The 27,989-nt window shown below is 36.5% G+C and overlaps 1 protein-coding gene across 1 annotated transcript; it reads left to right on the top strand.

The window, feature by feature from the left end:
- The first annotated feature begins 149 nt into the window (after window positions 1–149).
- Window positions 150–24,934, top strand: TOP2A (DNA topoisomerase II alpha). Its single transcript, XM_081027045.1, has 36 exons — window positions 150–309; window positions 1,184–1,339; window positions 1,553–1,643; window positions 1,922–1,985; window positions 3,621–3,766; window positions 3,955–4,052; window positions 4,265–4,477; window positions 4,813–4,986; window positions 5,168–5,269; window positions 5,373–5,510; window positions 6,766–6,904; window positions 7,603–7,760; window positions 8,051–8,176; window positions 8,486–8,596; window positions 8,723–8,828; window positions 8,918–9,027; window positions 9,279–9,371; window positions 9,914–10,028; window positions 10,116–10,237; window positions 11,212–11,360; window positions 13,171–13,402; window positions 13,583–13,717; window positions 13,840–14,040; window positions 14,213–14,408; window positions 15,913–16,004; window positions 16,110–16,268; window positions 16,401–16,484; window positions 17,372–17,551; window positions 18,322–18,412; window positions 21,416–21,574; window positions 21,677–21,829; window positions 22,060–22,183; window positions 22,301–22,344; window positions 22,743–22,883; window positions 23,331–23,530; window positions 23,841–24,934. Exons 1-36 carry the CDS (start codon window positions 289–291, stop codon window positions 23,967–23,969), a joined length of 4,752 nt encoding a protein of 1,583 aa, XP_080883171.1. The 5' UTR covers window positions 150–288; the 3' UTR covers window positions 23,970–24,934.
- The last annotated feature ends 3,055 nt before the right edge of the window (window positions 24,935–27,989 follow it).

Below are 27,989 nucleotides of genomic sequence, written 5' to 3'. Positions count from 1 at the left end.
GAGAACCCTCTAGTCCCGTCTCCCTTGCCTAATTGGTTCATTCGAACAGGCGTTCCTTGGAGAATATAAAAGACCAGCTACGATTGGTTCTTCAGGACGGAACCGGTGAGAGCGAATCAGGGATTGGCTTACCTGGTTTCGGCGGGCTAGAGGGAAGTTCAAATTGGACTGGAGTTGCTCTCCCAACCGACCAGCGTCTGTGGAGAAGCGGCTTGCCCCGTGATAATCTCGTGGGTCCCGCCGGTTTAGTCTCCTGCAGGGTTCTCGAGCCCTTTCACGACCGTCACCATGGAGGTGTCACCACTGCAGGTACAACTCGCGAAATAGGCGAAGTCGCGGAGCCTCAGCGCGGCCTGATCTCTCTCTCTCTGGTTGCCAGTGAGGGAGCGAAGCTCCTGGGATTCGGGGTCGTCCGGCCGCGGCGGGCTGGGAGCCTGCGTTCCGTGTGGACCCGGGCCTCCTGGGTTCGGCGCGATCGTGACGAGGGTGAAACTTTTTGTGGTGCTAATATTGAAGTGTTATGGACTAAACGGGCTTCTAGGGTGTCGTGTTGTGTTTTACCGTTTCTAGGGGCAGGATGCAACTGCTCCCATCGTAGACCTGGACTGTAATGGTCCTTGTGACTAAGCAACGCGCCCTGACGCTTTCCTCTGCTACCCTCCTGCTGAACATGGCATTGAATGTCCTTGACCCTGGAAGGTGCAGAGCAAGGCACAGTGTTCCCAATGAGCCGGCAGGCCCTCGTTGCTCAAAATACGTCCTTCTGTGCTCACGACGTTAACGTGGCCAAGGGATTGCATTGAGCGCCTGCCCAACTGCTGCTGCTGAACTAGAACCCGCTAGGTGCCTGGGACCCAGTAGGCACAGAGTCGACGCAGTCGATGAAGAAGGGGGTGTGTTTTATTGATGACATCTACAGCCCTCAAGGAAAATGTTTCCATATCAGATACATTTAGTGAGATAAGATGTATGTCCATTTAAAATGTAAACCCTGGGTACCCGGCTGCAGTTAACGGAAATTGCCACGTTTGTACAAAACGATGTGAACTCCACCAATACTCATTGAAAGACGGCGATTCGTTACAATGTTTAAAGCATATCATAATGGTAGACGTTTTGTTTCTAGTTTCTGATGAACCTATGATTAAAATTCCCTTTGCTTCAAAATTTTTTAAATTGCTAGCCTGTAAACGAAAATATGCAGATGAACAAAACAAAGAAAAATGAAGATGCTAAGAAAAGACTATCTATTGAAAGAATCTATCAAAAGAAAACGCAATTGGAACATATTCTGCTCCGTCCCGACACCTATATTGGCTCTGTGGAATTAGTGACCCAGGTAAAACAAGCTAATTAAATGCAGTTACTAAGGAGTTAAAATGTGTGTTTTTCCAGGTTAATTTTCTACACTTCATGTACTTTGAGTGGCACTGGCACTGGCCTAGGCTATTTTATATCAATATATATATTCCAGAAAACTTAACAGTAATCATTGATGATAAAACAGAATAAATATAGGGTAAAAATAACTATCTCTTTGCCTTATTTCTAGCAAATGTGGGTTTATGATGAAGATATTGGCATGAACTTCAGGGAAGTCACTTTTGTTCCTGGTTTGTACAAAATCTTTGACGAGATTCTAGGTAAGTAAATTCTTTCACATAAAGATCTTCTGGTCAAATCCTTCATAAGAAGTATAATTCCTAGCAAACCCTATGTAGCCAGAGCTGTCATTTCAAACAATAGTTGGCAACGGTGAGGCAGTGAAGTTGAATTCTTTCCTAAAAACAGTACTGTGAATAAAAATCACTGAATTAACACCTCGTTAATCCTACTGCACTTGAGATTTTTGCTTTCTAAGAGTTAAAGATTTTTTTTATGAATACTTTAATTTCTTACAAATGTGTATTTTTTCTTTCAGTCAATGCTGCAGACAATAAACAAAGGGATCCAAAAATGTCTTGTATTAGAGTCACAATTGACCCGTAAGTCTCTTGCTTAGTCTATTTTTTTCTTATAGTTCATTGTTCTGCTAGTTGCATTTACTTAGATTTATAGTGAAGTTGGCTTTCTTAAAATGAAAGTTTGCAAAAGCACAGAAAGGCAGAATGCTAAAATGAACAATCTATGATATCTACCACCTAGATCCAGCAGTTATCAACACTTTGCCATATTTGCTTCATCTATATTTTTTCTGAAGCATTTGAAAATAAATTACATTATGGCACTTCATCCCTAAATAGTTCAGTAAGCATCTCCAACAATTGCTCAAAGTATTCCACAATCTAGAACTTTTTTTCATATGATGCTATTCAAATAGTAAACCAGAAGGTGGTGATAGAGATCTAACATTTCTGGTTATAAATGTTGGGTGATCCCTTTGTGGGTGGTCAGGATGCTTGTTTCACCTTTTTATTAGCCTAATCAAAGTCCAAATAAATTTTTAGTATTTTATTGGCAAGCAAGGAAGTTTACAAATGATGTTTTTCCCTTTCACATTTGTTTTGCAATGAGCTTTGTTGGGTGGAAAATGCTAAGAGAGCTAGGACAGTACAGATGATCCTCTCAAAAGCAGTGTAACACTGTTTCCAAATTATGTTATTTTCTTTCCATTGAGCATAAATCATGTCCCTTTGTTTATTTTAACATTTTAAAATTTCATGTTTTTTTTTAACATTATCAATGTCTGTCCAGGTGTTGGAAAAGGTTTTTTTTTTTTTCTCTTGGCTCCTATTTTAGGAGTGTCAGGAACTAAGCATGGTGGGCAAGGTAGTTCATGCTTAATTTCAGAGGGTGTATATGAAAAAGAATCATAAAGAAATTGAGACTTTGCTGGGTACAGTAATCTTGGTTTCTGTTGAGAAATCAACTTCATCTATGAGCGCTCCCTTGTAGGTAACTAACTGCTTTGCCCTTGCTGGTTTGAAAATTCTCTTTGTCTTTAACCTTTGGCATTTTAATATGATGTGTCTTGGTGTTGGCCTCTGGGTTCATCTTGTTTGGGACGCTGAGCTTTCTACCCTCTTATGTCTTTCCTTTACCAGGTTAGGGAAGTTTCCATCATTTTTTTCAAACATGTTTTCAATTACTTGCTCTCCCTTCTGCAACAACATGGATGGACTAGAGGGTATTATGCGAAGTGAAATAAGTCAGAAAAAGACAAAGATCACGTGATTTCACTTATATGTGGAAATTTAAAAACAAAATAAATGAACAAACTCATAGAGAACATTTTGATGGTTGCCAGATGGGAGGGGTGTTGGGGATATCGGTGAAAATAGGGAAGGGATTAAGAAGTACAAATTAGTAGTTACCAAACAGTCATGGGGACGTAAAGTATAGCATAGGGAATATAGTCAATATTGTAATGACTCTGGTGTCAGATGGGTACTAGATTTATCAAGGTGATCACTTCGTAGGATGTATAAGTGTCTAATCATGATGTTGCATATCTGAAATTAATATAACATAGTATATCAAATGTAATTGAAAAAAATTATTTAAAAAAGAAATTGAGACTTGTGAATTTATATATTTTAGAAATAATGATATTTTTAAAAAAAATTTAACCACTAGCTTAACGTTTGTTTTACAATGAAATTTTAATTTTCTTTTCTTAGGGAAAACAATTTAATTAGTATATGGAATAATGGGAAAGGTATTCCTGTTGTTGAACACAAAGTTGAGAAGGTATATGTTCCAGCTCTCATCTTTGGACAACTCCTAACTTCCAGTAACTATGATGATGATGAAAAGAAAGTAACAGGTAGAGTACTGAGGAAAATGAGGAACATATTGTTGCTGAAAGAATATGTCTTTTAAATGACTATATGTGGCATAAAGTTTAAAAAAAAGGGAATAAGTCTATAATTGCACCGCTTTGCCAGTGATTAAAACATAAAGCTGTTAATGAGATAATAGCAATTAAACAGTATTTTACATGTATTTGTCCAGGTGGTCGAAATGGCTATGGAGCCAAATTGTGTAACATATTCAGTACCAAGTTTACTGTGGAAACAGCCACTAAAGAATACAAGAAAATGTTCAAACAGGCAAGTAAATAGGTATTTTGTTTCTTGATTATAAATTGTACGATAACAATTTATGATGATATTATTGGTTGATTTCATTTAACATGATGACCTATTAAAACACGGAAAATTATTCATAAACATATTTTTCTTAGAACATAAATTTGTGTTATTTGGTTCTAGTTTGTGAGATGACTTGAATTTTTCATCTTTCCTTTTCTTTACTTTCATAGACATGGATGGATAACATGGGGAGAGCTAGTGAGATGGTACTCAAGCCCTTTAGTGGAGAAGATTATACATGTGTTACCTTCCAGCCTGATTTGTCTAAATTTAAAATGCAAAGCCTAGACAGAGATATTGTTGCACTAATGGTTAGAAGAGCATATGATATTGCTGGATCCACTAAAGATGTCAAAGTCTTTCTCAATGGAAATAAGCTTCCAGTAAGTATTTTGCTGGGTGTGAAGGGTAATGAGGGACTTTGTGATCATTGTCAAAGGCAAAATTTATTTTTTTCCCTCTGATATGTTTTTCTTACCACTTCTCAGATATGTTCCTGAAAAGAAAACTATATACCACATTTTTTTAATCAGCTCTCTTTAAACTTAAGGAAATTTCTTTCTCAAAGAAACACCTAAGTAAATCCTTTTGTGCCCTTTAATGACCATTCTTTTATGCCCATCAGTGAACACCATTTCATTTTGAAAAATATTTAGTCTATTATTGAATCTACTTTTTATAACGTTCTTTATACCATTATTCTTTAATTCCTCTATAGGTGAAAGGATTCCGTAGTTATGTGGATATGTATTTGAAGGATAAAGTAGATGAAACTGGTAATCCGTTGAAAATAATCCATGAACAAGTAAACCACAGGTGGGAAGTGTGTTTAACAATGAGTGAAAAAGGCTTTCAGCAAATTAGCTTTGTCAACAGCATCGCTACTTCCAAGGTAATTTTATTCTTGAATTATTAATCATGATTTGTGTTTACATATGTGTCCATGTTATTTCTCTCATACAAAATGAACTTGAATATTTGGCTACATTGGTATAAAGGAAGCTAAATTAGAGTTATGTTTATTATAATTTTGAGGATACTGAGCTTCACAATCTGGTGTTTTTCCTCATTAGGGTGGCAGACATGTTGATTATGTAACGGATCAGATTGTGACTAAACTTATTGATGTTGTGAAGAAGAAGAACAAGGGTGGCGTTGCGGTAAAGGCACATCAGGTATTGTATTTCAGCAGTTTTCTTTTTCAAAAGTCAAGGAAGAAGAGGCTATAAATAAAGCATGAGTAAATTTTTAGTGATTTAATATCAACTTTTACTGCAGGTGAAAAATCACGTGTGGATTTTTGTGAATGCCTTAATTGAAAACCCAACCTTTGACTCTCAGACGAAAGAAAACATGACTTTACAAGTCAAGAACTTTGGATCCACATGCCAATTAAGTGAAAAATTCATCAAAGCTGTGAGTACTTGGAGGGAAATAAAAAATAGAAGCAACTTGCTTTATTTTCCATTGCCCTTCTCAACTCTACAGAAACAAAGATTCCTCCCACATGTTTTTTCACTCTAAAGGAAATTTAAAAACCAGCTTTATCTCATTGGTCTTACCAGAGGCTTACTTACCATGTATATGCCTATATTCCCCCATTTCATATCACCACCCAGTGTAGATCACTTCCGAATTCAGCCCATCTGACTGCTTAACAAGCATTGAGTGCCTAAAGTTGTTCTCAGTCACACATCCAAAACTCAGTTTTCTCCATACCCTCTGGCCTCCATACAAGGAACTCCCCCACCCCTAAAACAACAAAACTATTTCCTATCTTAGCAAAAGGCCCTAACCAACCACACGGTTGCATAAACAAGCAAGCTGGGAGCATTCTCTTTATCCTCCTCTCTAACCCAACCAATGAGAATCTTTTGGATCTGTCAGTAGCCTCCCACTACCATTTCTGAATAGTTTAATATTCATACAGTTTCAGTCCTTTTTTTGCAATGCTTTTGAGTAATCTTTTTGTGTGTTAAAGCACACATTTTTGTCTTCACTCTCTTTTGGAAGTCTTTCAGTGACTTCCACCCTTAGAAAAAAACCAAATTCCTTAATTTGGCCTACAAGACCCTACCATCTCCAACCTCATCTCAGTGGCAGTTTTTCCTGTTGTGTAATCTTCAGTCCTACTGGTTTTAAATTACTGAAACGCATACTCTTCCCTTCCTGAGCGCTTTTTCACATGCTAATCGCTCCCCCGAAATGCTTTTCATATGGCTAACTACTTCAGGTCTTAAGTCATTTCCTCAGGAAAGTCTTTTCTTTCTACCCTTCTCTCCAACTAAGTTCGTCCAAATATAACACTGGCCATACATTATTATATGTAGCACATTTTTCACTTATCCATAACATTCATTACACTCATGAATTCTCATTTCTGTTTTGTCTTTGTGTATTAAACGTCATGAGGACAAGGATCACGCCTAATTTGTTTTAACCACTAGATCTCCAACATGAGTAGGTAGTCAGTGAACATTTATCGAATGAATGAGCCCAAAGGAACCAGCTTCCTCAGTAGTGATAACCTGAGACAGGAAGATGTACCACCCTCTATCCAGAAATTAGTTTTCTACCTCTTCAATCTTTTAATTATTTTTATGAGAGCTCATTCATATTCTAGATTTCTGACAGAACTCTTCTTCCCTAACGTGAATCTTCTCGTTTTCAGGCAGTTGGCTGTGGTATTGTAGAAAGCATACTAAACTGGGTGAAGTTCAAGGCTCAAGCCCAATTAAACAAGAAGTGTTCAGCTGTAAAACATAACAGAATCAAGGGAATTCCCAAACTTGATGATGCCAATGATGCAGGTATACATTTAATGTTACCAAACTTTACATCTTGTAGTTCAGTTGTTTTGTTCATTAACAGCATACGATGGATTTTTTCCTTGACAGTTAATATCAAGAGAATATTTTTACTTTGTTAAAAATCAATGAATTTCCTGTTATTGAACATTTAGGTCATTTCCAGTTTGTCATTGTTATAATGTTAGGATGATTATTTTGGGGTATAAAACAAGAATGTTTACATATTGATCTATAAGGAAGGAAAAGGTTTTCCTCAACACTCTTAAGTCCCTGAAAATCAAAACTGACAAAGACAGATTAACAGGAGAAAAGCATGCAAATTTATTTAAGTTTTACATGACACAGGAGGAAATGAAGTCCAAAGAAATGGTAAAACCTGAGTTTTTATGCTAGGTTTGATGAAGAGTGGAAAGTAATAGAAAGATATGATAAGCAAAGAGTATGAACTCAGTGTAGTAAACTTAGGGAAGCTCAATGAGGCCTGTTCGTTCAAATTCTTCTGTGTCCCACAATCTTGAAGATGAAGATAAGAATATTCTTTTCCTCTGGGTATACAGAGGGCATCTTTCACATGAGGGTCTTATGACCTGCTTCAGGGGAGAAGGTTGAGGGAATCAACAGCTATCAACAGCAAGTCTGAGTTAATACTTGAGATTGAACTAAACGTGTCAATATTAATTTGTATATTTTTATTTTAGGGGGCCGAAACTCCACTGAGTGTACGCTTATCTTGACTGAGGGAGACTCAGCTAAAACTTTGGCTGTTTCAGGCCTTGGTGTGGTTGGGAGAGACAAATATGGGGTTTTCCCTCTTAGAGGAAAAATACTCAATGTTCGAGAAGCTTCTCATAAACAGGTAGAATATAAAACTATCTTTAGAGTCTGTCTAGTTTTATAATGCAGGACTTCATGCTTTTATTTCCTCATCAGGCATTTTGAACTGTATTCTAGATAGCTTGTTATTTTAAGAAATTGGGTACATTATAGCATGTTTTAATAGATCTTTCTGACTTACTAAAGTATGGGCTAATAATAACTCAAAATACTGGAGTTTAAGAAAATCTAAGCAACATATACTATTGTATTTCTTTGTTCTTTTCAAATTTATAAACAAAACATTACTTTTTTTGGTAATGTCCATTTCAGATAATGGAAAATGCTGAAATTAACAATATCATCAAGATTGTGGGTCTTCAGTACAAGAAAAACTATGAAGATGAAGATTCTTTGAAGACTCTGCGTTATGGGAAGATAATGATTATGACAGATCAGGTCAGGTTTGCCTTTCAGACATTTTAGATTGTTAGAATATTAAACATGTCTTGTATTGCTTCTCTGCCATGAAAGGAAATTACTTAAGTTGGAGCTTTAGTTATGATCTCTAATCAACATCTAATCAGATACGCTTGTTTCATATGTATATTACAATACAGGTTAAGAGTCTGGGTTTGAATAGTCTTTGAATAGCCTTTTTTTTTTTCAATCCCCACAGAAAACATTTTGAGGTATTACCAGTATGTCGATCATAAATTTTTTAGTTTCTAACAATTCTTTTGTGTTTGGCTTTCCAAATATTCCTAGGACCAAGATGGTTCTCATATCAAAGGCTTGCTGATTAATTTTATCCATCACAACTGGCCCTCTCTTCTGCGACATCGTTTTCTGGAGGAATTTATCACTCCCATCGTAAAGGTATATTAACTTCTAAAATACCATGATGGATATTTTAAAGCCCTATATCTCACCCCTTGATACACACATAACCTCAGTGATGTCTGGCGGTACGCAGAAGCCACGGCAGTGTGTTCTTTACTGCAGGTGTCTAAAAACAAGCAAGAAATCGCATTCTATAGTCTTCCTGAATTTGAAGAATGGAAGAGTTCTACACCGAATCATAAAAAATGGAAAGTCAAGTATTACAAAGGTTTGTAATTAAACCTATATAGAATTTTTCATTTTGTTATATACCACTACAAAATGATATGGAGTAACTTGGTGTTCTTGGTTGTATAGGTTTGGGCACCAGCACATCAAAAGAAGCTAAGGAGTACTTTGCAGATATGAAAAGACATCGTATCCAATTCAAATATTCTGGTCCTGAAGATGATGCTGCCATCAGCCTGGTGAGTTTGAGTGTATTTCATACGTACATTCTAGTTTTATAAATCACTGCTTTAGGTAGTCAATTGAAACATTTACATTTTTATATAATAAAACGGGTTATAGACTAGAATGTCTTTAGTAAGCATATCCCAGAGACAGAGATCAGATATTTTAGGAAACTGAGTTTTTATTGTTTGTTTAGTTTTTACCCAAGAGATATTTTGGAATTTGTTAGTACCAGTGACATTATTTTTCATCTTCTCATCTGTAGGCCTTTAGCAAAAAACAGATAGATGATCGAAAGGAATGGTTAACTCATTTCATGGAGGATAGAAGACAACGGAAGTTATGTGGCCTTCCTGAGGTAAAAATTTTAAATTATCCCACAAAATGTACTATTTACTGACCTTTTAGGATTGATGTAGCAAATTTAACTTACTGAGTAGTTATTTCAGTAAATAGTATAATAGTCGGTAACTGTATAAATATTCTTATTATGTAGACGCTGCATAAATGTATTGGCCCTAAATTTTTCAGAAATTACAGAGGCAGTGCACTTTTTTTCTAATTGTGCAGCAATTAAATATGCTTTATCTTTTTTAAAATGTTGTTAAATTTATTGGAGTGACATTGGTTAATAAGCTTATCTAGGTTTCAAGTGTACAGTTCTATAACACATCATCTGTGTATCGCATTGTTTGTTCATCCAAAGTTACGGATCTTTCCGTCACCATGTATTTGACCCCCTTTACTCTCTACTACCTGCTTTATATTTAAAACATATAAAATATTTCAGCATAATTCTATGTTTTTGAGGGACTTAAGAATTATAGAAAATACTGCTGAGAGATTTCTTTGTTTTATTATTTTAAACTAGATCATGTAATACTCTCTTTGGTCCCTCAGGATTACTTGTATGGGCAAGCTACCACTTATCTGACATACAATGACTTCATAAACAAGGAACTTATCCTGTTTTCAAATTCTGATAATGAGAGATCTATTCCATCTATGGTGGATGGTGAGTCCCAATTTGTTAACATAGAAATCAGTGCCCAGAAATGGTTAAGTTAAGGGTACTAATATTTGCACTTCTTTCATTTTGAAGGTTTGAAACCAGGTCAGAGAAAGGTTTTGTTTACATGTTTCAAACGGAATGACAAGAGGGAGGTGAAGGTTGCCCAGTTAGCTGGGTCAGTGGCTGAGATGTCCTCTTATCATCATGGTGAGGTAAACACACAATCTGTCATGTTTTCAGAAAGCACTGTAGCAGAAATATCTGCAAAATCATTCTCCAAACACTTGGTGAGGATATAAGCTGGCACATCCATAATAGAGAACAATTTGGTGAGATTGATCAAACTAGAAATGTGCTTACACTTCTACCTAACACATTTATTTCTAAAAATAATATTCCTATAAGGATAATCATAAGTCAGCAAGGATCTATGTTCAAAGATATTTAGTGATGTGTATTATAACTTTGTGGTGCTAAAATTTAGACATCAAAAATGTCCATTGATTGGAAAATTGTTATAAATTTCTATGCATGGAATTAGTGATATAACTGAAGTAAATCTTTACTTACTAACATTGAAGAATGTCCATGTTCTGTTTTGTGATTAAATTGCTTTTTTGCATTCATTATGTTTTAAAGAACTAGATTGCCTATAAGTTTCTAGAACTTTAAATGTAATGATTATCTTACTTGTTGCTTTCAATGAAAATATAGTGGGTACTCAGTAAATGTTCACATAACAAACATTTGTTGAGTACTTACCATGTACCAGGTAAACAAAGATAAATATGTTTCTCACCTTCCAGGTGTAATCACATTTTAACCCAGAGGGCCAACACACACACACACACACACACACACAACTATAGAATAAAGTTGTACGTGCTAGAGTAGAAATGAGCCAAGTGTTATAACTCAAAGTAGGAAATATTTCCTTCTGCTCTGGGTGACGAGAGGAGCTCTGCCTTCAAGGATTCGATTGAAATGATTGAAAGGCAAGAGCCCAGAACTTTGAGCCAGAAGTCTTGGGTTAAGTTACTACATCTGCCATGTATTTATCTAGGAAAAGTCAGTAAACATCTATACCTCATAAAACCTTACAGGATTATAGTAAGGCTTAGTCATACTAATGGGCATGTACTCTTAAAAGCCACAGGTCAAATTAACAAATCTTTTCCCTCCCCAGATGTCATTAATGATGACCATTATCAATTTGGCCCAGAATTTTGTGGGTAGCAATAACCTGAACCTCTTGCAGCCCATTGGTCAGTTTGGTACCAGGCTGCATGGTGGCAAGGATTCTGCTAGTCCTCGATACATCTTCACAATGCTCAGGTGGGTATGCTTTCCATTGCTAATGAATTGCCATTTCCCATTTTGAAATAATGTGAGATTTGCTTGACCAAAAATGTAAAAAAATAAACTAATCATAAAATGTACTTTTGATTCAGATGCTTAGAGTATTAACTTATTTTAAAACTAGGTCATTAATCGTTAACTATACTACTCTTTGCAATGAGCAGAAAGTCAAAATTCTATTTCAGTTTGATAACTACAGCTTTTGTGTTCCCTTAGAAGTATTGTGTCCTTGCCAAACTATAAATGTTTTTACTTCCATTTCTTATATTTTTTTCTCTTCATATAGAGAGTGATTCTCAACCAGGGTAGATTTTGCCCCCCAGGAGATATATAGCAATGTCTGGAGACATTTTTAAGTGTCATGACTAGGGGAGCCATGCTACTGCCATCTAGTGGGCAGTGGCCAGGGTTACTACTAAACACCCTGCAATGCACAGGACAGCAGCCCCTAACAACAAAGAATTATCTGACACAAAATGTCACTAGTGCCGAGGTTGAGAAACCCTGCTGCCTAATTTGGGTCAGAGTAAAGAAGAGTTTGATTCTTCCTAAATACCACAGTTGAAATCTTCCTTTACAAATCTATGGAAAGTACATTATGAATAGTCAATTTTCAGCTGTTATCTTACTCAACGTTTTGGCAGCATTGGATATAGTTAATCACTCTATCCTCCTTAAACTCTTCTTTCCTTTTTGGCCTCTAAGACACCAGACTGTTGGTTCTCCTCCTTATTAGTCTTTGCTGGGTCCTTCTCATCTTCCCAACCTCTGAATACTGGCCTACCTCAAAGCTCCTCTATCAGATGTCTTTCCACTAGCTACACTCACTTCCCATCCATGGATGACACCCCATCCACCCAGTCTCATAACTTCAGCCCTGAAACTCTTATGTCTGATTGTCCTCTGAACATTTACCACGTGGATGTCTCATAAGTATCTCAAATATAAGTCCAAAACAAAAGCCTTAGTCTTCCTGTCTGAGTAAATGGAATGCCGTCCTTCTAATTCTCAGGCTAAAAACCTTGAAGTCACTCTTGACTCCTTTTCTCCACACTTGTGTCCAATTCATCAGCAAATCCCATGGGCTCTGCATCGGAAAAATACTAAGCCACCCCATTCATCCAAACAATTGTAATAAAGGTCTACTGTCCTTCTTATGGCAGCCAATTAACTTGAAAAAAATAGGTCACTGGTTCAGAACCTTCCAACTGCTGCATTTAGAGTAAAATCTGAAGTCCTATTTTAGCTAACCAGACCCTACATGATCTTTGCACCCACTCCCCATCTTTTGATTCCATCTCATATGATCTCTGCTCCAAACCTCTGACTTCTTTGGCTATATACTTCCTCTTCAGGATCTTTTACTTACTAGGCCCTCTACTCACAGTTCTCATTCTCTAGATAAGCTCATGGCTCGTTCTCTCAGTTGTTTTCCTGCTCAAATGTTATCCTATCAGAAAGTACCTACCATTCCTTAAACCCCTTCAATCACTCTTACCAACTTTATTTTTCTTCTTCGCATTTATGCCACCACCTGACACAGTGTATGTTCATTGTCTAGCTCCCTGTACTAAAACGTGAGCTCCTTGCAGGCTGAGATTTAATGTCTGCAGTGCCTGGCACATAGAAAGTGTTCAGGAAATATTGTTAAGTGCATATTAGGTCAGCAAGTAAAACCAAGGTAATTTTCATGTATAGATACGAGATAACGCATGGCCTTTTCATGAAAGTTAAATATCAATGCCATGAGTTTTATATAATAACATTCTTTGATTGTTTTCTTTAGCTCTTTGGCCCGGTTGTTATTTCCACCACAAGATGATCACACATTAAAGTTCTTATATGATGATAACCAACGTGTAGAGCCTGAATGGTACATTCCTATTATACCCATGGTGCTGATAAATGGCGCTGAAGGAATCGGTACTGGGTGGTCCTGCAAAATCCCCAACTATGATATTCGTGAAATTGTGAATAATATCAGGCGTTTGATGGATGGAGAAGAACCTTTGCCGATGGTAACTATTTTGTGTGTATTAGGAACCGTAGTTTTCCTCCGGTTTCAATTCAATGGACTATGGTTAAAGAGGACACAATTTATTTCATACTTAAATGTTAGATTTTTAATGCTGTTGTGACTTCTGTTTTTAGTGTCACATTTAAAATGTGTTTATATTCTTTTTAAAATAACAATTTAGCTGCCGAGTTACAAGAACTTCAAGGGTACTATTGAAGAGCTGGCTGCCAATCAATATGTGATTAGTGGTGAAGTGGCTATTCTTAATTCCACAACCATTGAAATCTCAGAGCTTCCCATCAGAACATGGACCCAGGTACGTAACTGGATTTCTTCTTTGATTTTTGTGATCAGGGGAAACACTTTTTTTGTACTGCTTGTTGAATATTCAGGAGCCTATGTTTTAGAAACTTACAAAAGGATTGTTTATTTCTTTAGACATATAAAGAACAGGTTCTAGAACCCATGTTGAATGGCACTGAGAAGACACCTCCTCTAATAACGGATTACAGGGAATACCATACAGATACCACTGTGAAGTTTGTTGTGAAGATGACTGAGGAAAAACTGGCAGAGGCCGAGAGAGTGGGACTGCACAAAGTCTTCAAACTCCAAACTAGTCTCACGTGCAACTCTATGGTATGTCTTGTTTTATGAGACATATGTTTCCATTTACATTAAGATTAATATCAATTTTAAAAGAAAATCATAGGCTACTTTTATATTTTCAAACAATAAAGTCATTTCTCTAAAACATTAAAGTGTAGCCAATTTATCTATTCTTGGCTCTAATCTTGTTTTTCTTTTCCAGGTGCTTTTTGACCACGTAGGCTGTTTAAAGAAATATGACACAGTGTTGGATATTCTAAGAGAGTTCTTTGAACTCAGGCTTAAATATTATGGATTAAGAAAAGAATGGCTTCTAGGAATGATTGGTGCTGAATCTGCTAAACTGAACAATCAGGCTCGCTTTATCTTAGAGAAAATCGATGGCAAAATAGTTATTGGTATGTTTTTGGAATAATAACTGCCTGTACTAAAACTACAATCATGCCAAACTTCCTTTAAACATTTCTGAAGAGAGCAATGGTGGGGAGGGTGGGAAAAATTCATTTAGTTCAGCTGGCTACTTATGAGCATTTCTTTGAAATACTTAATTAGGCATTTTCAGTTTGAAAGACAGCTTTTCCTAGATTGAGCACCTTGAGAAATCAACATTTAGTTGACATTTAGACAGAATAGAGAGTTAGAAGCGGTTCCTGAGAAGAGATAGTAAGTATGACAGGGAGAAAAAAAAAGGCTGGAAGTAAGAATATAAATGGCTTCTATTATAAGTAAATTGTGTACTTAAGCCTGAAAGAGTCATGTCTTGGAGAATTTTTTTCTCTATTAAGACATTCTGGAAGTAAAGTCACGGTTTAAATGACCAGGAAGAAAACAGTTTTGACTAAAGTTTGGGGTATGGAAAAGGTTAAAAGAAATATTAATAGCTCAGTTCTGGCCAGGGCTAACTAGGAAAGCTGGGTAATTAACTCATGCTACTAGGTTATAATAGCAAGTCCCAAAACATGACAATATGAATTCCTGATGATCAACAAGATAATTTTCTGGTAGTACACAAAAATGTTTAACTTGATAGCTACATGTTCAATTTCATGAATATGTTTAAAAAATAACAACACTAGTATCTCAACCCTTTAATTTCACAGATATTATTGCTTAAGGCAAGACTAAAATGAGTAATTTTGGACATGACTCAAAGAAAAACAAAAAGTAAAGGTTGCATTGACTACTGTAGACATTAGAAGTACTATTGAAAAAGGAAATGAATATAATATGAAGAAATCAGTGTTTGTATAGTGGCACTAACTTGCCCTATGAAATGTTGAAACAAAACAAAAACAGGGAGCGTAATTGAGATAGAGACTTACCAGAAATAAAAGTTTTGATTGTCTTTTGTTCTTATAAAAATTGTGATTAGATCACAACGTCATGATTTGACTCCCCCCTCGTAATTTATACTTGTCAATGATTTAGGGAGAATACTTAATTACAGTTGACCCTTGAACAACTTGGGTTTGAACTGTGCGTGCCCACTTATACACGGATCCTTTTTGATAAATACATTGGAAAATTTTTTGGAGATTTGAGACAATTTGAAAAAAATTCAGTGACAAACCTTATGATTTTCTTAATCTTTTCTCTACCTTTATTATAAGAATAAAGTATATAATACATTTAATATACAAAATATGCTAATCAACTGTTTGTTATTGGTAAGGCTTCCAGTCAATAGTAGGCTATTAGTAGCTACATTTTGGGGGAGTCATTATATGCCCCAACCCCTTATGTTGTTCAAGGATCAACTGTATGTATCAGGATGTACAAATTTATGCAAGACCAAGACAGTTTAATATCTAGTTTTAATCTTTTGAATTAATATGGTAAAACCTTATCACCTTCCTAAAATATTGCTCAAAACCATTATCTCTGTTTCCATTTTTTTAATAGAAAACAAGCCTAAGAAAGAATTAATTAAAGTTTTGATTCAGAGGGGATATGATTCGGACCCTGTGAAGGCTTGGAAAGAAGCCCAGCAAAAGGTAATTTCTTGGTTAGCATGTTTCTATATTATTAAAGACTGAAGAAGAATCCAATGTCTATGTTTCACAGTTCCTATTAAAGCTACATTTTAATTCTTCCTTTAGGTTCCAGATGAAGACGAAAATGGAGAGAGCGATAATGAAAAGGAAACTGATAAAAGTGACTCTGTAACTGGACCAACGTTCAACTACCTTCTTGATATGCCTCTTTGGTATCTCACCAAGGAAAAGAAAGATGAACTGTGCAAACTGAAAAATGAAAAAGTTAGTTGTTGGTAGATCGCACATATTGCTTAGTTATGTTCTAATGGTGAAAGTAAAAACTTAATTGTGTGCTTCATGAAAATGCTGTTTGTGCACTAAACTAACTCTTAATTTTCTGACTATCCTATGAAGGAGCAAGAGCTAGAAATATTAAAGAGAAAGAGTCCATCAGATTTGTGGAAAGAAGACTTGGCTGCTTTTGTTGAAGAACTGGAGGTGTGTAGTTTATAATGCCCATGTTAGAATTTTATTAATAAAATAACATTCCAGCAATATACCTGTCTGTCACAACATTTCACAACTGGCAATAGAACGAATATAGGAGGCACAGAAAATATTCCAAGATAGCACATATAAGAATAAATTGTTTTAAAAAAATAGTTAGAATAATGTAAATGATGCCAAGAAATAATACTACCTAGACGTTTTTGGTCCAAGATAGGAAAGGGCAGGAGTTTATTTTTGACCTGTTGGAACTAAGAAGCTAAAGAGAATTTAAATGGAGACCAACCCAGTCCCCCAAGTCATCCTGAAAGGACAAAGACAGTTTACCTTCAGGGCTAGCCAGTCAGCAGTTTCAGAAGCTCCTTTGTTACCTAAATCTCATTAATATGGTTTTCCAACATTATTTTAACAAAAAGCATTTCAGAAATTAAACTAAAAAGCAAATTTATATTATTGGCACTTCAGTGTGATGTCCAACTTGCAATCAATTGACTGGATAAATGTACATTAGTGGAATCACATCCTTTTGAGTTTACAAGTGTGTACATCATATGTGTGTACATATATATATATATATACATATATATATATTATCCCTAACCCAGTTTCCCCTTTTTATCCTCAAAAAGGTTAAGTGGTAGAATCAAGAGTAGAACCCAATCTTCTGTCTCCAAATTTTTCAGTGTGTCTTAGTTATATGTTCACTATTGTAATGGTATACTTAGTCATAGAAACAGGTTATCACAAATTTTACCTTGCAGTGTAACAAAATGAAATCAATTTAACAGTTGTCTCTTTATTCTGTCCCTATAAAGTAAGAAAGATGTTGTAGTGTCTTTGTTAGCTTATAAATTTGCTTTCTTCTATTCCTTTTGTAGGCTGTTGAAGCCAAGGAAAAACAAGATGAACAAATGGGACCTCCTGGGAAAGGGGGGAAAGGAAAAGGGAAAAAACAAATGGCTGAAGTTTTGCCTTCTCCAAGTGGAAAGCGAGTTATTCCCCGAGTTACCATAGAGATGAAAGCAGAGGCAGAAAAGAAAATTAGAAGGAAAATTAAGGTAATGCTCTTGAAAACATTAAACATAAAATATTTTAAGCATATTTCCACATAAAAGTGAATTATAAATTCCATAGTTTGGAATTTATCGTATATCTAATCATAACATTCCTTTTTTTGTTTGTTTGTTTTTTTAAGATTTTATTGGGGAGGGGGAACAAGACTTTATTGGGGGAACAGTGTGTACTTCCAGGACTTTTTTCCATGTCAAGTTGTCCTTTCAGTCTTAGTTGTGGAGGGCGCAGCTGAGCGCCAGGTCCAGTTGCCGTTTTCTAGTTGCAGGGGGCACAGCCCACCATCCCTTACAGGAGTCCAACCGGCAACCTTGTGGTTGAGGACGCGCTCCAACCAACTGAACCATCCCAGAGGCAGCTCAGCTCAAGGTGCCGTGTTCAATCTTAGTTGCAGGGGGCGGAGCCCACAATCCCTTGCGGGACTTGAGGAGTTGAACCGGCAGCCTTGTGGTTGAGAGCCCACTGGCCCATGTGGGAATCGAACCGGCAGCCTTCGGAGTTAGGAGCATGGAGCTCTAACCGCCTGAGCCACCGGGCTGGCCCCATAACATTCCTTTCTTATGAGCCTGATTTTTTTTTTTTTAATGTTTAAGTATCTTGAAAAAGTCATACTTAGACCTTTATTCAGAGCTCTTAACCAGAACCCAAAGGAAAAAATATCACTCTCTGACCAGATACATATTTGTATGTTTAACCATACAGTATTCCAAATAATAAGTTGGCAGAACTAGACCATTTTCATCTTGCTATCTTTTAGAATGAAAATACTGAAGGAACCTCTCAAGAGAATGATATGGAACCAGAAGGCCTAAAACAAAGATTAGAGAAGAAACTGAAAAGTGAACCAGGTATTAAAACATTTTAAGGAAAATGGTATAGAGTTGAGATAAAATTATCTTTGTTACCTAGCGCATTTCAAATAGATGTTCAAAAAGTTATTATTGAGTAACATGAAGGAGAGCTACAGTAAGTGGTCTTTTGTCACTGGCCTCTTTCACTTATCATAATGTTTTCTAGGTTCATCTATATAGTAACGTGTGTCAATACTGCATTCTTTTTTTTATCACTAAATAGCATTTCACTGTAGAACTATACCACATTTTTTTTTTGTGGAGGGCACAGATCACAGTGGCCCATGCGGGGATCAAATCGGCAACCTTTGTGCTACCAGCACCATGCTCTAATCAACTGAGCTAACCAGCCACCCCCATATACCACATTTTATTATTTGTTCATCAATTGTGATAGGTATTTGGGTTATTTCCACTTCTTGGCTATCATGAATAATGCTGCTATGAACATTTGTGTACAAGTTTTTATGTGGATTTATGTTTTCATTTTTCTTGGGTATATACTTAGGAGTGGAATTGCTGAGTCATATGATTTTTCTGTTGTATGACCTTTTGAAGAAATGCCACACTGTTTTCTGAAGCAGCTGCACCATTTTATATTTCCACCAGCAACATATGAGGGTTCCAAGTTCTCCTCATCATTGCCAACACTTGTTAATTGTCTTTTTTTTTTTCATGCTAGCCATCCTAGTGGGTATAAAATGGTATCTCGTTGTGGTTTGGGTTTGCGTTTCTCTCTTGGCTATTGATGTCAAGTGTCTTTTCATGTGCTTATTGGCCATTTGTATTTCTTTAGAGAAATGTCTGCAGATTCTTTGCCCACTTTTTGATTGGGTTATTTATCTTTTTATTGTTGAATTAGTTGTAAGAGCTCTTTATATATTCTAGATGGCAGTCCCTTATCAGATAGATCATTCTCAAATATTTTCTGCCATTCTGTGATTTGTCTTTTCATTTTCTTGATGATGTCCTTTGAAGCACAAGTTTTTAATTTTGATAAAGTCTAATTATCTGATTGTTATTAATGTTGTTGCTTGTGCTTTTGGTATCATGTCTAATCTCTTGCCAAATCCAAGGTCATGAAAATTTACCCTTTTGTTTTCTTCTAAAAGTTTTAGTTTTAGTTCTTACATTTAGAATTAATTTTTGTATATGGCATAAAGGAGAAGTCCAACTTCATTCTTTTGCATGTAGATATCTGGTTGTCCCAGGACCACATACTGAAAAACTTCTTTCCCCACTGAACTATCTTTAACCTTGTCAACAATCAAATGACCATAAATATTAAGGTTTATTTATGGATTCTCAACTCTATTCCATTGATTGACCTCTGCCTATCTTTGAGTATCTACTTTTGATAGATAATGTGTACTCAGTTCTGTGGGGAATACAAAGATGAATAAAATGAATGGAAATACATTAGTATTAAAAAGAATAAAAGTATGTCATGTGCAAAATTATATACACATTTTGGCTTTCTAATGCAGCACACACATTATACTTTAAATCCAACTAGCAATCATTTAGCATAGAAATCAATGAGTCAGTTAAGTATTTTGAGCATTTCCATTCCCATTACTGTCTCAAATATTGTGAGGGCACAAGAAGTGGGAGAGCATGGCATTTACTCTCAAGAGGCTTATCAAGAAAGAAAGTTAAGGCAGTATATACTAGCCATTGTAAAAAAAATAGAGAAAGGTGAGAGCAGTGTGGGTACATGTAGATTAAAAGGCTTTGTGAAAGAGGTAAAACTTGGGGTTAGTGTACTGAAGATTAGGTAAAATTTAGACATTCTAGATTGGGAGAAGAAAAATGGGCATATAATATGCATGGGACAATGAGAACGCCCCTTAACAGAGAGGGGAGTTTTTATATTGGAAAATAATAAAACATAGTTAAACAAGATTATGGAGAGCTAGAAAACCAGGTTGTTGAAGAATGAGTAAGATTAAATTCAACTAGGGACTATGAAATCGATAGGTATACTGATAAAAATATGAAGAAAGGACTAGATCAGAACAATAAGGAGACTGCCCTTGTAATCTTTGTGGACCAAGATGAGGGGAATAAAAAGCAAAGGATGGGTATGAGAGACATTTGGGGAAAAGAGTTAACAAGACTTAAACCACCTCACTCGGCCATTAAATGCCCCTCAAGGTTTGGTCTCAGCCATTCTTTTCCCTGTGAATTGTCTCCTTTGCCTTGACATCAGCAGTAACCTTTTGTTGATCTCTGTGCACCTGTTCTTGCCCCTTTCTGATCTCCACTCTTCAACCTGAGAACTTTTTAAAAGGCAAATCTGCTCATATTGGTTCCCTGTTTAAAACAAAATCCTTAACAAGACCAGCCACTTCCCCACTAACTTCTACTTTCCAGTCAATGGATTTTTTTTCAGTTTCCTAAGTGCTCTCTGTTTTTTTACATGCTATTTCTTGAGCTGGAATGTTTCATCACCCACCTCCCTTGAACTAGTTAACTCTTATTTAACCTTCAGATCTCAATGCAAGTATCCCTTTCTTGGAGAAGCCTCATATTATATGCGTAAGTATACATACCTCATACCTGCATAAACACACTGTATTTATTTATGGGAGTACCATGTTTCCCCGAAAATAAGACCTAGCCGGACAATCAGCTCTAATGCGTCTTTTGGAGCAAAAATTAATATGAGACCCGGTATCATATCATATATCATATCATAAAGACCCAGTCTTATAGTATACATAGTAAAATAAGACCGGGTCTTATATTAATTTTTGCTCCAAAAGACACATTAGAGCTGATTGTCTGGCTAGGTCTTATTTTCGGGGAAACACGGTTGGTGACCAAGCTGTATGCTACATGCTACACAAGAAGAGGGACTGCGTCTATTTCTGTTCACCATTGTATTCTCAGTAGTAGCACAGAACTCACTAAATATTTGAAGGATGGATGAATGATAGGTGGAGAAAAGTGAGTCTAAGAATATGTAAAGATGGTTAATTCCTATCTCCCTTCTAGGTACCAAGACAAAGAAACAAACTACATTGCCATTTAAACCAATCAAAAAAGGAAAGCAGAGAAACCCTAACCCTTGGTCTGATTCGGAATCAGATGTGAGCAGTAAAGAAAATGATTTTGATGTCCCTCCACGAGAAACAGAGCCACAGAAAGCAGCAGGTAAGAAAAACTGAAAAACATATAGGTGCTGAAAGATTTGAATGGCAAAGAAAAGTGAGTCTGAGAATATGTAAAGGTGGTTAATTCCTATCTCCCTTCTAGGTACCAAGACAAAGAAACAAACTACATTGCCGCTTAAACCAATCAAAAAAAGAAAGCAGAGAAACCCTTGGTCTGATTCAGAGTCAGATGTGAGCAGTTATGAAAATGATTTTGATGTCCCTCCACGAGAAACAGAGCCACGGAGAGCAGCAGGTAAGAAAAGCTGAAGGATGCTGAAAGATTTGAATGGCTGATACATTTCAGGGCACTTCATCCCAGAAATGGTCTTACCTTAGAGCAGTAATTATATTAAATTTTTTAAAAACTAAAGCATTTTTTAAGAGATTAAACTGAAGCTTAAATCTTCATAAAATGTTATATCAATCTGTGGATTAAATATTTCTCCTGTTACCCTCTTGATTCTTCGTCTATGTTTTTAATAGCAAAAAATAAAATCATGATTGATTTGGATTCAGATGAAGATTTCTCAGATTTTGATCAAGAAAGTAAAGAGGAAGATTTTGTCCCATCGGATGCCAGTTCAATTAAGACCAAGACTTCTCCAAAGTAAGTATCTTCTCTCGTGTGGATTTTATTGTGATGATTTTTAATAGCTAATGACATAGTCTTTGTTGTTTGACACATTGAGATTCGGTTGTCAGGATGTGATTGTTTTTATTCTAGACGTCCTAACAAAGAACAGATGCCACAGAAGAGAGCCACAGCAGGTGTGTACTGAAGTAAAAGTAGTGAGGCCTCTGCTTTGCTGGGGAGCTAAGTCCAGCTGGGTTTTATCTGGAGGACATTAGCCAGGAAAAGAAATGTGGGTTGTTAGCATTACATTGATGTTGTTCGTTAGGTTTAGTTTTGCACATAAATAGGTTCTGCATTTGATACACTAAAAGTAATCATGTGCTTGCTGGGTGCTGTGCTAGGTGCTAGAGAAACAGAAAAATAACTTTTCTTGCTAATAAAGAATCCAGAAATTAGAACAAAGTTATGAGTGTTTTAAATATTCCCCAAAAGTCACAGTCTTAGTGTTTAAAGAAGACTTCATGGCGGGGACAAAGCAGTAAATGGGTTTTCGTGTGTTATTTATATGTACTATTTTCCTTTTCATTTGAAGAAATAGACCTTGGTGCTGACGATGCCAAGGACGACGTGCCACTTTCTCCAAGCTCTTCTGCTGCTGATTTCCCGGCTGAAACTGAAATTATAAACCCTGTTTCGAAGAAAAACGTGGCGGTGAAGAAGAGGGCGGCAAAAGGTGAGCCTAAACCTTGAACATGGCTTAATATTGGGATTAACTAACTGGCCACCACAAGTCAATTTCAATTTTTTATACCCAAAATTTACTGTCGATATTGAAATTAAACCTTTTCCAAATGAAAGCGAATCTTTAGATCTTTATAGTCAAAATTGGTGGTCCAAAGGTTTAAAATCGGCATTTTTCTCAAAATGCCAGGCCTTAGTGTCTAGCTCATTTCTATGATGGAGATAGGATTTTATAAACAGTTGCAAATATTTAAGGTGAAACATATACTTAGTCTAAAAAATTGGATGCTTAAGAATACTTTGATTCTCTAATGTATTTTCAGCTAGACAAGGTGGTCTTTTCCTCAGTTAAATATAAGCAGTCAACAGGTTGCTAAAGTTCACAGAGAGAACCATTCATCTAAGAGTGGCCGTGATGAATGCCTGTGTTGACTTGCAGGTCAGTCTTCCACCTCCACAACAGGTGCCAAAAAAAGGGCTGCACCAAAAGGAACCAAGAAGGATCCAGGCTTGAATTCTGATGCCCCTCAAAAGCCTAATTCCCCCAAAACCAAGAATCGCCGCAAGAGGAAGCCATCCACATCTGATGATTCCGACTCTAATTTTGAGAAAATGATTTCTAAAGCAGTCACAAGCAAGGTGAGTGTTTATCTAATTGGCCCCTTTGCTGCAGGTGTTTTCAAACATGTAACCAAGCTTTGCTCTCAACAGTTTGGCCCATTTTTTAAGAAAATAAATTTAAATCCCATAACCCATTAGCTTTTACAGTGTTTGGTGTAGTTGTAACAAAGTTACAAATGCCACTTAGTCAATGAGAGAGTTGCCTTAGCTCTATTTCTTACTCCTTATTAGAAGGCGGAAAACTAGGATTGTAGTCTGTTGATATGTTTTTTACATTGAGATTCTGCTGTCAGGTTGACACTGCAAATTACTTGGGCTTTTCTCTTAGAAATCCAAGGGGGACAGTGATGACCTCCATCTGGAGCTGGACTCTGCTGTGGCTCCTCGGGCAAAATCTGGACGGGCAAAGAAACCCATAAAGTACCTCGAAGAATCAGATGAAGACGATCTGTTTTAAAATGTGAGGTGACTATTTTAAGTAATGGTCTTACTGAGCCCGTGACTTGTTTTAAAGTTACCTCAATCTCTTAATTTCCTCCCCTTTGAATTTAGTTTGGGGAAAATAGTTTTAATCTAGAACCATCAAAGTGAAGTGTGTGGAAGGAGAGCCCAGAGTCTCTTATTATAATACGCTCTGAATGGAGATCCATCTTATGGGGCGTGTCTTTTTTCTCTGCTTTGTTTGTTTTCAATCCATTATTAACTTCTGGACCCTAGAGACAGTTGTGTGGTCACTTCAGCATAATGTCGTTTGTTTATGGGCCATACATTAAGCTAACATTGGAGCGCTTTGATATAACAGTGTCTACTGTGCCTCCTTTCCTACTTTCATAAGTATGTGATAGAGCATGATTAATTCTCTGTTTTATCTTAGTTGTACAGGTAATTTTCCATCAGCTAGAACCTTATAGTTTTAGTACAGATACTCCCCACTCAGCCTTGCATGTGCTGAATTTTTATCCAAGCAATGAGAAATGGCTCATATTCTTCATACCCTTTAGACTATCAGCAGAGGCTAAAGACAAACACCTTGGCTGTGTCTACATAACCTCAACTTAGTCAAACAGGATGAAGACAATTAGACCATAAGTTATGTGACTCTTGATTTGTCCCCTCTGGTTGCCTCTGAGTCTGAATTTCCCAAAGAACAAATTTCTAGGGAGCACTGGATTGAGAAGAGTGGGGACAACAATCACTCAAAGATCTTACATATTTTATTGATGCCATACTCAGCAGTGGACTGTTATATCCATTTTGGGAAATCTCCATAATTTTCAACTTGTAAACTTTTTAAAGACCTTTCTGCATTTTACATGTGTGTGGCCTGACTGGTGGTGTTCATGTTTTTGTAAATATTTACTATGTTTTTCTATTTAGCATAATTCCAACAGTTTTGTACTTTAATAAAACGTTCTAAACATTGCAACTCACCATTGATTGCCCTTTTTCCCCCTGCGCTATACCCTTTTTCTTACTCTAAAATGTGTCCCTCTTCATTTCCTTTTTTTTTCTTTTGTAAGAATTTAGATACTTTTTTTACCACTTCCTTTTGAGAATATTCTGATCCTATTCTGATGTATCTGATAGCCCCGGGCCATAGATGGATGTAAGAAACCAGTACCATGCCTACGGGAGGCCAGTCAGGATTTTCCAGGGACTTTATACATGAGTTCTAAGTTCTTCATCTCCTCTATACTCAAAGACCTTGGCTCTACATCAGTAAATATAGTTTTAAATGTGCATGTCTTGTTTTTAATGATTAACTATTTTAACAACTATTTTGATAACCTGGTCAACTACTTTATATCAGTAAAATAGATTGGGGCAACTGGCTAATCACTTAGAATAAAAACAAATGTTATGTAAATCCAACCCCTCCTCACATCTTACACCAAAGTTAAGTTCAAGTAGACTAAATATTTAAATGTCAAAAATAAAACTATTTTAAAATGTAGTAGAAGAAAAGTCATCTTGAGTTATAGAGGGATATCCTAAACTTGTCCCCAAGGATGCTGTTGACAGAAATATGGAAAAATGAACCCATTCATCAGAAACTGGACAAAAAGGCCAAACTCTTTGTCCCAGCAATTCTTACTTTAAGAAAGTTCAAGAGAAGAATTGACATGTACAAAAAGCTAGGTAAACACACACAAATGCAAGTTCAAATAACACAGTACAGTGAGGGATACCAAGTGCTCATTAAGAAGGACCTTGTAGGGGCAGCCGGATGGCTCAGTTGGTTAGAGCGCAAGCTCTCAACAAGGTTGCAGGTTCGATTCCCACATGGGATGGTGGGCTGCGCCCCCTGCAACTAAGATTGAAAACGGCGACTGGACTTGGTGCTGAGCTGCGCCCTCCACAACTAGATTGAAGGACAACAACTTGGAGCTGATGGGCCCTGGAGAAACACACTGTCCCCCAATATTCCCCAATAAAATTTATATTAAAAAAAAAGAATGACCATGTATATTTATTGACATAAAAAGATTCAGGACATTGCTGAAGTGAAGAAAGCACATTACAAATCAAAGGTGAAATCTCTGTCTGGTAAGTATGTATTTGTTTACAAAATAAATAATGGGTGAAAAAACATGTAAACCCTCTTTAGAAAGAAAAACATCAAAAACATTTCCCTTTTGAAAGAAGTTTGCTGCTGATCACTCAAGTACTTACTAAAAATACTCTAAGTGAATACATTTCCTTGATTCTAGTCATTCCTTAAGTCACTGACATTCTAGGAGATAAACATTCCAATACTAATAAATTTGGTGGTTATACACATTTAGACCCTTTATATAGAAGATAGTTATTTCCTACACAGATGAAATATTGCTTGGATGAATAGATATCACATCAATTATAAATTACAAAAGAATGGTTACTGAGAAAATAAGATTCAAAAATTATATTAGTTGGGTGGCCGGATGGCTCAGTTGGTTAGAGCACAAGATCTGAATAGGGTTGCTGGTTTGATTCCCACATGGGCCAGTGAGCTGCACCCTCCACAACTGGATTGAAGGACGACTTGGAGCTGATGGGCCCTGGAGAAACACACCGTCCCCCAATATTCCCCAACCAAAAAAAACGATAAGTGATCCTCTAAGCTGACTAATAAGCCCTTTTGTTTGTTAAGATACATTGGACCCCACTGTTCTGCTGCAATGGAATTTTTTAAGTGATTTCTGGCCATTTCCTGAAACCCAAACAGGAAAATTTTTGATTCATTAACTTTTTCTTTTAGAGTAATGGACATCTTGCCTGTCCAGTATTCCTTTCCTCAATAAGTCCACTTTGGGAAAATTATTCTGAAGTCTGAAAAGCAAAAAGTTTGGGTCCAAAGCTTTCACTGAAGCATTATGTACACTGGTGAAAAGTGGAACAGCACTGATGTCCTGTTAAGTATAATACATACTTACCATGTATTATAATACATGTAAGAATGTACCAGTTTGTTCTCCCAGGACATTTAATAGCACTAGAAAGACATGTTAAGGGGGAAAAGACACAAAACTATCCTGTATAATTTGTCAAAACTCATCAAGTTTTATTATAAAATGGTGCATTTTACTGTGTGTAAGTTTTTACCGCAATAAAGTAGGAAGGAAAAGCTAGACAGTATGAGGCTCAAATATAAACCAGTGAGTCTCAAACTTGTATTTACAAATCTCAGGAATCTCGTGAAACTGCAGATTCTGACTCAGTAATTCTGGGGTGGGACCAGAGACTGCATTACTAACAAGTTCCCAAGTGATGTCACTGCTGCTGGTTGGAGACCCTACTTGAAACAGCAAAGGTGGAAAACACTCTATGTGTGGTCCCTCGCCCAGCAGTATCAGCGTGACCTGAGAGCTTGTTAGAAATTCCAATTCTTGGGCCCACTCCAGAGCTACTGCTTTAAAAGCACTTGTTTTAACAAGCTCTCCAGTTAATTCTGACGCATGCTCAAATGTGAGAACCAATGCTACATGCACTGAAGGCCTATTGCAAGTTGCAACAAAATGTCAGCTGCTTTTCTCTGGATGAGATTTGAGTGATTTTTGCTTTCTTTGTATTTTCCTATAGTTTATAAAAATAGTAAATGTTACGTGTCCTCTTTCAAAATGAAAATAACTTTAAAATTTTTTGTTCTTGTTTTGAAAGTAATATATAGGTTCTAGTCCTAATGTGATGCTGACCTGGGAGTAGTGCAGGAATCAGCTTCAGGTGCTTTTCTCTTGCGCTCATGTGCTGCCCCCTTGCAGATCTGAGCAGAATATCTGCAGACCGTGTTGAAAAACTCTTATGATTATTGTATGTGTCAACATCACGGGGGTAAAGGACGCCCAGGTAGCTGGTAAAATATTATTTCTGAGTGTATCTATGAGGATGTGTCCAGAAGAAATTAGCATTTGAATCAATAGACAGGAAAGATCACCAATGCTGTGGGCAGTGTCCAATCCATTGAGGACCTGAATAGAAAAAGGTGGAGGAAGGGTGA

The sequence above is a fragment of the Rhinolophus hipposideros genome (genome assembly GCF_964194185.1).
Source record: "Rhinolophus hipposideros genome assembly, chromosome: 20".
NCBI classification, from domain to species: domain Eukaryota; kingdom Metazoa; phylum Chordata; class Mammalia; order Chiroptera; family Rhinolophidae; genus Rhinolophus; species Rhinolophus hipposideros.
This window is presented reverse-complemented; position numbering and strand designations above follow the sequence as displayed.